Source organism: Etheostoma spectabile, chromosome 10 (assembly GCF_008692095.1).
Source record: "Etheostoma spectabile isolate EspeVRDwgs_2016 chromosome 10, UIUC_Espe_1.0, whole genome shotgun sequence".
NCBI classification, from domain to species: domain Eukaryota; kingdom Metazoa; phylum Chordata; class Actinopteri; order Perciformes; family Percidae; genus Etheostoma; species Etheostoma spectabile.
The window spans coordinates 10,760,661-10,772,762 of NC_045742.1; the positions used below are offsets into that span (position 1 = coordinate 10,760,661).

General features: G+C 38.4%; 1 protein-coding gene across 5 annotated transcripts in view; it reads right to left on the reverse strand.

The window, feature by feature from the left end:
* The window catches only part of LOC116696810 (ecto-NOX disulfide-thiol exchanger 2), a 164,469-nt gene that overhangs the window by 115,319 nt on the left and 37,048 nt on the right, over positions 1-12,102 (reverse strand). For all 5 annotated transcript variants that reach the window (XM_032527993.1, XM_032527990.1, XM_032527992.1 and 2 more), the window contains one exon: positions 426-572. In XM_032527993.1, coding sequence (XP_032383884.1) covers positions 426-572 — 147 coding nt within the window. The remainder of the gene's footprint in view (positions 1-425; positions 573-12,102) is intronic.

A 12,102-nucleotide genomic window follows, 5' to 3' on the forward strand; every position in this document is an offset into this window, starting at 1 on the left:
CACACACACACACAGGAAGGGACATCGCCACAGTATTTTGTATAGAACAGGTCAGTGTGTGTTAGAGGCAGGCGGCTGTAAAATCTCCGTCGTGCAGCTTCATGTTTTTAGTCGTGTGACCTCCAAACAGGCCAGACAAGCAGAGCTGCGGGCTACAGTAAGCTAATCAAAAACTGAAAGACCAAACAAGGCTACCTCTTTCAGACTGTCTCAAAATGACAGGATTATAGATTATCTCTCACCAGCAGTTATTTGATGCTGGTAGCATTTAAATCACTTTCCATCGGGAAGCATCCAACCAGACAAGTGAGCCACTGTAATTTCAGGTAGGGCCTGTGTAGCACAACTGAAAAGCCACAGATGACGTTTCCTTCTTTGTTCTTTAGTGTCACAGTGTTACTGTAGAGAGGTAATATTCTCAGTACCTGGAGGCAGACTGGTTCTTTTCCTCTTGTTGCTGTTTTCAGTAGTGTTTTCCAGGGAAGGACACTCCGTTACCGGGGGCCCATTAGAGCTATTGAAGTGGATAGGGTTGTTGCTGGCCGTGGGGTCAAAGGGCAGAGCACTGAGCCCTAAAAGATGACAACAAGAACCATGTTAGATGAGACGAAACAGTGGTGTGTAATCAGCTGTGGTCACACACAGCAACATGTATCTTAAAGACGTGTTAAAGGGGTATATATTTTACTTTCCCATATTACAAAATAACCATTATTTTACCATATCTGCAAGGATATTACAGAGCTGTCTGATCAACATTGTTGTTATTTTTCATCAAACAGGCTATACAGCCTTTGATACAGTCAATCTAGTTTGCAAGGTTACACAACCTTGCAAACTAGATTGACTGTATTGGAGTGGTTAATTTGTTATAAGACAAAAATATCTGGAAAATGTCTTTTTTTGAGAAAAATCATTTTGAAGACTCTTCTGAGCCAAAAGACTTTCAGTATTGATACTTTTTGCAATGGTATGGTGTGCTAGATGTCTACAGACAGTAACACACATAACAAAACATTTTTCTTTTGATCCCTATTATTTTCTGTTTCAAAATTTAAAACAAAGACAGATTACGTCTGAAATAATGTGAATACATCTCACTTAAAGTCTAAGTCATTAGACAAAGTTGACATTTCCCTACAAGTCCAAAAAGATTTGGACAGCCAGTAGGTGATATATAATGAGCAACAAATTAAAAAAAAAAACTAGAAATCACCAAGGAGGCTCCAACACAAACACACACAAAATATGACACATAAAAATATAAAAGAGCCTGGGCTTTAATGCAAATCAATCAAATCTGCCTAATTGTTCAGAGATGTATTCCGTTATATAAATACTTTAATATTCACCTGCTCATTTTCTCATTATTGTGTTCCTTTAACAGACTTAATAGTCTGAGACAAAATAGAGCAATGATTAAAGTTACATTCGTTGGAAATAGTCACAACAATAACAACGTTATTTCCAAACCTTGAGGAATGACAATCAAATACAGTCTAAATCAGCTATTGTTGGTTTGTTTTTACATAATTCTGAGGGCTTGAAGACACAAGTCCCATACTGAAATACATATCAGCTCCTAATTCACGCAGTGACTGTTTTTCAATGGGATAGAAGAGATCTATATAATGATAAGTGAATCTTCTCTCAAATCAGCTTTATTGAAGCAATTTCAGTTATCAAACCCAGATAATTGTCGTTTTTATTTTAAACAAAGGCACATTTAGAGCTTTAGCTGGTATCCAGTACCTAGTGTCATCTTTGCAATGGGACACAAAAGAGCCTTAAAAAAAGTTTAAATGCTTATTTTGAACTGTGATGCGTTACACTTATACATGTCCTGCAAATGTGGCAACATTGTCCTTGAAATCCAGATAACAATTCACCCTTAACTAATATTGTATGCATTTACACCTATTTCCTATCATAAAGAAAAATGCATACAAATGTCAAGTAAATCAGGCTCACACACAACATGTACCATGTTCAAACTTAGATTTTGTTTGTTCTAAAGGCATCTTTTTTCCCTTTGTAGATGACATGTTTACTTCTGCTCTGCTCAGGACTCACCGTTCCTTTTTCTTCTTTGTAACTACTGCACATCAAGATGCACAGAAAGCTGACAGCAGATGCTGACATGAGATTGGCTTCATGCATTTATAGATGCTACTCAGCCTCTATATCACTGTTGTATCTTATTCTACGTATAATTAAGTATCATATTGGACAAGGCCAGGTCGATAATGTGTTTACAAGAGATTTAAATAGCTGCCTTTATCTGTCTGAGCCTCTCCCACATTCACTATTAGACAAGGACAGATGGAGCCTTTGCTGCATGGTCTTTCACCAGTCTGTCTTTTTGTTTCACTGTATTTCTGTAGGCTCCTCCACTATCTCTATGCACATTTGGCTTGTTTATATGTAAATCTATCTATCATGCTGTTTCTATATTGACAGCCTTTCCAAATGCAGGAGAGGGTTAATGGTTTCAGAAAGAGTAGTAAAGCTTTACTTTACACCTGTATAGCACAAACTGAAAATGGCCATAACAGCAAAATAAAAGGACCAAGTGTACAAACTCTGATATAAGAAGAATTATTCTAGGTTTGTCTGCCCGAGCTAATGGTTAAAGGGATGTTTTTTTCAACTAGGGATAAAAAAGACAACACCTACAAAGTATTATGAGATGTGTAGCAGTTATGACACTTGCAAGTATGTGAGCACAGTCTCAGGACCCAACCACATGAAGGTATGTTCAACTTATTTTATGCAATTTAGTTGACTAAAGACAGAAGCATGATGTTGTCACAGAGCAGAATGATCTGGAATGGGGTCTGGAACGGAACATACTTTTAGTGTGAGTAATAGAAAAGTAGACTCCAGGTGGAGTGGGAGCAAGGTGCAATACTGGGAGCTCAGCTCCTTTAGTCCACTTTAAAAGCAAAAGGCAGTCTCCTCATGGGCTAGATGCAGAATCCTGCCAAGCTTCTCCTGAGAGAAAAATGTTTATGTCTGGGAGACAGTCCATTTTTTCTGTATGTACTGGTCAGTTTTTGTAAAAATAAGTTATTTTAGAAGACATCATGTAAAGGTCCCATGACATGGTGCTCTTTGGACGCTTTTATTTAGTCCTTAGTGGTCCCCTAATACTGTATCTGAAGTATCTGTTACATAGGCCTTAGTGGTCCCCTAATACTGTATCTGAAGTATCTGTTACATAGGCCTTAGTGGTCCCCTAATACTGTATCTGAATTTTTCAAAAATTCAGCCTTGGTGCAGAAATACAGCCGCTAGAGCCAGTCCCACAAGGACCTTTCCTTAGGATGTGTCATTTCTGAGGTATTAGGTTTGTAGCTATTGAGGAGGAAAGAGGGGGAGGCAAGATAGAGGCTAGGGGTGTGGCCTTGACCAACAGCCACTTTGCTCATTTGAATGGGTGGGCCACATTCTCTGGGTGGGCAAAGTAGAGAAAGGGGAGGTAATCTTGCTCATTATGACCTCATAAGGGGCAATAATCCAGATTGGCCTATCTGAGCTTTCAATTTCTCAAAGACAGAACAGGATACCCAGGACTCAGTTTACACCTATGGCCATTTCTTGTCACCAGGGGACAATAGGCAGGCAGGGGAACGCATATAAATTAAAAAACAAAGTCAAATGGTCACGCCATGGGACCTTTAATAATATGCATAATAATTGCATTTCAACGACTACTTTAAAGGAACATTAAAATGTTTTGTTTTTTTACCGTTTTATGTTACCTATAGATTATGTTGATTTGCTTTTTTCTATTCTAAAGTGATTAAGGAAAACCCGAATATACTCAGTTAACAATCATACAAGCATCAAATCTTCACAACTGAGAAGCTGGAAGTAGGGAATGTTTGGCAGTTTTGCTTGAATGAAATGCTTGAAATGACTTTTAATGAACATTTAAGAGAGTTCTGCACCGATTAAGCATTTCACAACATTGTCAAGCTCACATTGGACAGTTAAAAAAATAAATAAAAATTGATGCAGCAGAACCGTAGATAGTATGTTTCTTATTAAATGCATTCTTCTTTGTTGTCAAAAGCTGGCACCTACATAACCCACAATGCAATTTAACCACTGACAAAGACGTAGGTGTGTTATGCAAGTAGCCAATAAAGTAGCTTCGAGCCCAAAGCAGAGACAAAGATCAGGTTACAGAGGTCTGGTACTTTAACTCCACACCCCCAGTTTTTATTTTTCATTTTCAAGCTTGTACTTTTGTCAAAAATGTTGCTAATACATTTTTCTCTTGATAGACTTGACGTTTAATCATTTCAGCTGTAAAACTTCTATCAAAATGAGAAATGAAAAACTCACGAAAAGGCATTTAAGTGAATTGAAGACATCCATGTGTGCTTTACCCTAATTACAGCCAAAAAACAAAGAAAGCATTCTTTTTTTGCATTTGCGATAAAAAAGGAGCTCTCAGCAGGCAGGAACACCGGCGCAATTTCATGCCAAAATGATTACCAAAATTGTAGCATGCCACCCGATAAACACAATCGCAGCTGCGTCACTTGACTTCTCTTTTAGCGCATAAACACACCAGTTATTAGAAAATGAAAAAATCAAAGTGTAATTCATCTTTGCAGGTATTTCCATTCTAACCATTGGCAAGGGCAGTGGCGCTTTAATCTAGAGTCTGTGACACCAACAACATGTTTACCTTCAGTCCCCCCTGTAAACACAGTTCTTAAAATTAACTCTGTTACTCCCCTTTTTTTGGAAAACCTTCCACTGACAGTACATGTGAATAATACTAATTCAAGTTTTCACAAATGCTTTAGTTTGGGCCTCTAATATTACCCAAAAAATCCTCCACCTTTCTGCAGTCTGAGTAACGCAACTGTCTGGGGTTACATCAAACCCACCCTTTCACCAACTGCATCAGTATCTCTTTCCTGAGATGTCTGCAGCCCATCTTCCTCTCTTGCTCTCTCTCTCTCTTTTTCTCTCTCGCTCCCTCTCTCTCTCTCTTTCTCTCGTGCCGCATGACAGACCGAGCAAAGAGTCAGCTAATCTTCTGTTGCTGAATTGATATTACTGCTGTCAGTCTCCAACCTGAACTTTGTCAACGTTTTATTCAAGACATTCAAACGCATAAAGAAAGGAAACATGGGGGGGAAATATCAGAGTTTGTGAAATAAAGTAAGGGAGACATACTGAGTATGTATACAAGGGTGCTGCTAGAAATTCTGCGCCTCAAAACATGTAGCGATGTGTTCCCCACTCTGACGTGTCTTACATTAAAAAATAACTTGCCTAAACCACCTCTGGAAAGTTGTTTTCCAGCTGTTCTTGGTATGTTCATGCAGTTTTTAGTACATTGTGTGGATGTTTTTACTAAGCTACAATCTGTATCTCCTTCTCTCCATCTGTGCCCGTACATATACAGTATGTGTTATTTTTTCAAAAGGCCTGAACCTCAATTGCCTAAACTGGGTAGCAGTGTCACTAGAACTGGATGTGGGCAGACATATTCTGGAAGGAAGCACAATCTAAAAGAGAGCAAGTTGACGTTATATTGTATACGGCCGGACCCAGATACATGTATGCAATAGTATCACCAGCAATTGGCAATGTTTAGAAGTGGTCGTTCCATCAGAGTATTTTTATTTCACATACAGTATGATGTATTAAAGTATACTGCTGACTATTACTGACAAGTAGTCAGAGGTGGAAAGTAACAAAATACATTTTCTCATGTTACTGTATTTAGTAGTTTTGTTGTGTATTTTGTAAATTTCAAGTACTTCTTAAAATCAATATTTTAAAATGTACTTGATTACGTTTTGGTTACGTTTATGTCGCTACATAACAAATCTACGGAGCCCTCAAGGTGACATGGAGGGGGGGGGGGGGGGGGGGGGGGGGGGGGGGGGGGGGGACATGTACAGGGGACAAACACTGTTGCAAGATCTTGACTTTGTTTTGCGAGATGTTTTAAGATATATCAAGTTTTATTTGCAAGTTCTTGCAAATCCAACAAACAATAAGGCTAACCTAGCTAGTAGCACGGCATGATTACATCTTGTCGAAATACATCCATTTTTTATTTTGATAAGCATTACTTGTCAATAGATGCCAAAGTGAAATGTTATAATGGAAATTGTTGTTGACTGTTGATGTCATTGACTGCAGGCTAACCTTAGTAGCTAGCTGGTATCTAGCTAGTAGCGTGACATGATTACATCTCCTTGGTTGTCTAAATACATCCATCGTTAATTTTGATAAGCAATACTAATTAATACATTGTGTTTTCATTGTTCCTGATAGTTTACATGAATATCAAAATAAACGATGAATGTATTTAGACAACCAAGGAGATGCAATCATGTCGTCCTGCTAGTGGACTGAGCAGACAGAGCAGATTGAAATATTGCACTAGATACTAGCTAGTAGCTACTAGTCCCCCGCGCTGTTTTACACAAACTCTACTCTGCAAATAGCAAATTCTTTTAAACAAGCTTAAACAAAAGCTGTTGGTTTGTAGTATTTGTAGTATAGTTTGTGTATATCATTTGTGACATGTGTTGTGTTGTTATTACATGTGTATACATTTGTATAGATGTTTCTTTAATTAAAAACAATATAGGTTTGGATTTATGACCCCTAGATCTATTTTCGCTACATGGGAGAGATCCCCCTGCCCAATTTTACAGTTTTTTTTTTTAAATGTAACTAAGTAACTTTTAATTAAAGTACATTTTAAATGAAGTAGCCTACTTATTACTTTTACTTGTGTAATTTTTCAGGTAGCTATTTTTACTTGAGTAAAATATTTCAGTTCTTTTTCCACCTCTGTAAATAGTCAATGGAATCAAATTCCTCACTGTGCCATCAACATTTTGGAGTTCCATGAGGAACAATATATATGTGTTGTAAATTGTAAAAAAAGTAAATTTGATGAATAATTAATTAAGCTGAGTAAAAAATCATTTGTTTTCTTTAATGTGCTCTCTGCTATAGCTCTCATACATTTTACATTCGGAAAGCCTCCGCCTCTAATAATGGAAACATACCACATTCACATTTCATTGTTTGCTTGTCAAAAGTTTTCTTGCTCTAATCAACATTTCTGTATTAATGGATGAAATGTGATACGTAATGTCGTTTAATAGGGGTTGCTTGCAGTGCCAAAACCAATGACAATTACTCAACTCTGCAGTTTCCCTCAGCTCTACAGTGCGTTCTAGCATCTTTCAGCTCATTGTTTAGGTTTTCTGGCCGGCAACTTTACTCTTTTGGTTCACTCTCACTCGAAATGCAGATTCACCTGAACCACTTTGAACATCTGGACAATGAAACCCTTTCTTCATTCTTTTCTGCAAATTGCACCAACTCTATCAGCGCCTTTTGTCTGCATGCAACTAGACAAGCATTTACAGGAGGTAGACACATTAAACTCAATATAGAGAGAGATGACCAGTAAAGAAAACCACTTGAACCACCAACCATTAAAAAACACCATGTAATGATAATGGATCTAAACTGCATAATAGGTCAGAGAGATCCCTGGATAACACAGCATGCCTGCTTAATATGATACCCCCTTTTATCAGGAAGATGAGACAGTCAGGCTACAAGCACCAACACATTTGAAAAAATGGGTTAAAACGTACAGTATAGCCTACTCAAGCAGCCATACCTTTTCTTTATTTGTCAGTCGTTTAAGATGCAGGGATAAACAAGGCTAAGAGCCTACAGCCATGTACGCTCACTACGCTCTGTGAGAGTAATATTTTAATCAGCCGTCTCAGCAGTCTCTTGGTTATAAACTAAAGTATAGTGCAAATTATGAGATTGACCTGATGATGCAACTATATGAAAAGTTAGTGACTGCCAAGGTTATTACAATTTATTCTGATGGGGACATCAGTGTCTGTATGAAATTTCATGGCAATCCATCTCACACTTGATGAGATATTTCAGTCTGGACCAGTGAGTTAAATCAACTGTCCGACAAAATTTATCTAAAAAACAGCAGGGAGGGATTATTAAAAGGCAGAGTTCAAATACAAGTGACAATGTGTTTGATCTGTTCTGGCTCTGATCTGACTTTGCAAATATATCTGTTGAAATATATGATTTAGACCCTTTGCACGTGACATCACGCTCTATTTGCAAATTATGAAAACATGACGGACGGCGGAAGACCTATGCTGTAGACGGATGGCAAGCCAAACGCGTATGTGTTCATTCGTGTTTTCACAAATACAATCTGTGAGTAATTCTCACCAACACAAGCATGTGTATGTCTTGCCTTTCGGTTTTAAATGACTGATAAATAAAAATAAAAGTATCCACACCAGCTAGCTGCCGTACTAACCAGCTGTTCCTGCTAACATGTCAACCCGAGGATGACCCACATAACTATTGGTTATTCACTGACCTATCCATATGAAGCTGTTCCCTTGACCATTTAACTTAGAAACGCATAAAAAAATATTGGTTTAATTAAAGATAACATGACACCGAAACTAGCTTCAAAAAGGCCAAAAAAACAAGTTAAATGCGGGTTTGTACAGCTCCTACCCCGGCTAGACGGCCAGCTAGCAGCAGCTAGCTTTGGACTGCTCGCTAGCTGCTGCCCATCGTGTCGTAATATCCACCTGTCAAATCTACCATGTCCTCTAAAAAAAAAATACTTACTTAAGTAAAGAATAGATGTTAATGCAAAATAAACCCTAGATTGAATTTGTATCTTTACCATTATGAAGTACCTCCCCCCACAGTTGGCGTAGCATCATGTAGCTGTAACCCAGCCAGCTACAAAGAACTGGTAAAGCATCCAGACTTTTAAAAGCTTTGAAATCCGCACCAGTTCTAGGTCTTCCCTTCTTGCTAAAAGATTTATTATTTTACATTGCACCATGTTCTATACGGCAGCATTGGTCTGCTTTCCTATGGAGTAAATTATCTGTGTAATTACATAGATTGTTGAATCTTGGTATGAAAATATAAGCCAGTTGGCACACATTAGCAGGTGAACGTGTTCATCTGGAAGTCTGTGTCTGTGTCTGAGAGAGAGAGAGAGAGAGACAGAGAGAGAGTGTGTAGCCAACCATGAAAAAAAAAACATGTATAGTAGATTACTGTGTGTTCATCCATGTGAAGAAGATAAAGGTACATTCAAAAACATAAAACATGTATGTCATTGAGTAAATTTGATTTCTTTTTCTACATAACTTCCCATAGAAACTCATTATTTGCCCTCACAGCTCAGAGCATTTGACTGCTATGACAATAAAACATATCAAGAACACAGGAGGATTTTAAAGTAATCCATGAACTAAGACTACTCTGCACTGGTGTTAAAAAACATTAGAAAGAACATGCTTTATGCAGCTGCAATCTTCATAAATACACTACGGATCCACTTAAGGCCAATTCAGTCACTAAATACATTCTGATGGTAAAATGTTTATGGTTAGCCATACAGGCACATATCACGAGGGGATGCAGAAAAACCTGTAAACACACATAGGGTTCAATCCCTTATTAAAAAGTATTTATGTGATGAAATTACTAATGAAATTGCTGATTATTTAAGGGTCTATTAAGGATTATTAACTGTTTACCCGTGCCACAATGGAGACCTACGTAACAATTGCCACTATACTGATGAGGACTGGCAAGTTAAATTGGCCGCCCTTCCAACACAGAGTATACCAGGCCGACACACAGCCGACAACCTCGCAGCTAAACTAATTGATACAGAGGATACTTAGGGACTTACTGGGAAAGTGGCTGCATGTGTCCACAACAATGCACACAAGAACGGGGCTGCTAACTCTTCCGTACAGGTGGAGTGGGACTCAGTTGCCTGCTTGTTTGTGATTAATCGGTTAAAAATGTCTATCAGCCAGGAAAAAAATCCAAATTAGCATCCCAATATTCTATCGTACAATAAATGAACACTTGTATTGTAAGTAATATAATATGATGTACCCATAAGCACTAAAGCCAAAAGAAGTAGTTGAATAATCGATCAATCAATCTACATAACATTAATCTGCAACTATATTGATCCTTTTTTGAGGAGCAACCTATGCATTTTTAACCACTTATCAGGGTCATGGTGGTAAGCAGGATAAGAAAGGTAGACTAGACCCAATTTCCTCTAGCCAGCTGCTTCTGGGGGAACCCAAGGCAAGATGGGTTATGTAATCCCTCCAGCGTGCTCTGGGTCTGCCCCCGGGCCACTGCCCAGCTGGATGTGCATGGAAATCTTCCAAAGAGAAGCATCCAGAAGGCCTAGTAAATTGAGATCTTTGGCTTCAGGCTTAGCTCTCTGTACACAAAGGCAGTCCTGTACAGTTCCTACCAACCCACCTGTCAATCTCACACAACATCTTACCCTCATTCATGAACAACACGCCGAAATATTTGAACTCATTATTCTATTACGTAGGGCAACAACTCCCTCCCAACCCAGAGTGGGAAGTCTGAAGGCTTTTCCTGGCAGAGTACAATGGCCGTGAGCTTGGAGGTGCAGTCTCTCATGCTAACTGCTACACACAAAATATAAATCAATTGCCGTTGCAGGTTCTGCTGTGAGTATTTTCTGCTTTTTTCAATGTGGTGTCAGTGTAAATTAAATATGTTTGGTTATCATTTGCACCGCTGGTCAGACAAAATGAGCAATCTACGTATGTCCTCCTTAGGGCTCTGGGGAATGCGCAATGCATATTTTCACAATTTTTAGGTACTTTATGAACAAATTATGAAATAAAATAATCGAGTAAGAGCTACACCTCATCCATAAAACATTCAGACCTGAATAACCAGGATGCTATCATGAAGGACTGTGATGACATCACATCAATTCGAACAAACCAAAGCATGAATATTTTATTACTTCGATGACTAATTTGAGACACAATATCCCACTGCAGTCATTTTAGGGTCCGTTCTCTGAAAGCATGTTTGAAGTGGATTGTCCCACACTGTAGCTTTTCTAAAACTGGGAACTGAATGTTGTTTTATAGGCAAGTCAGCAATGGAACATGTTAAAGGAACTTGAGTCAGCTCAATATAGTATTACACCAGGTTCTCGGTCTTCCCTTCTTGCTAAAAGATTTATAATTCTACAATACACCATGTTCTCTACTGCAGCATTGGTCTTTTGGAGTAAATTATCTGTGTAATTACATAGATCGTTGAATCTTAGTATGAAAATATAAGCCAGTTGGCACACATTAGCAGGTGAACGTGTTCATCTGGAAGTCTGTGTCCGAGAGAGAGAGAAAGAGAGAGAAGCCAGCCATGAAAAAATTTAAAACATGTAGATTATTGTGTGTTCATCCATCTGAAGAAGACAAAAGATACATTCAAAAACATAAAACATGTACGCCAATGAGTGAATTAGATTTTTTTTTCTTTATAACTTCCCATAGAAAATCATTTGCCCATGCAGCTCAGAGCATTTGACTGCTATGACAATAAAACATATCAAGACACAGGAGGATATTAAAGTAATCCATGAACTAAGACTCCTTTGCACTGGTGTTGAAAAATATTAGAAAGAACATGCTTTGGGCAGCCGCAATCTTCATAAATACACTACGGATCCACTTAAGCCCAATTAAATCACTAAATACATTCTGATGGTAAAAAAATTATGTTTAGCCATACAGGCACATGTCAGGAAGGGATGCAGGAGGAGGAAAAACCTGTCAACACACATAGGCTTCAAACCTTCATTATAAAGTATTTGTATGATGAAATTATTGAATAATCCACAGCAATGGGCATGTTATCTCTACGCTAAATCAACTAAGCATTATTCAGCTACTGTTACTATCCAAAGAATCATTTGCGTTTAAAAGGTTATGGTTTATATTTGGCCTTCATGTTCCAGATAAGTGATTTATGAATACCGAAACCATGTAATAATTGTAGCAGCTCAGGCAGCAGGGAGTTGGATTGGGAACCGGAGGGTCGGGTTCAAGTCCCCGTACGGACCAAAGTATGGTGGTAGACTGGTAGCTGGAGAAGTGCCAGTTCACCTCCTGGGCACTGACAAGGTGCTCCTGAGCAAGGCACCAAACCCCCAACTGCTCG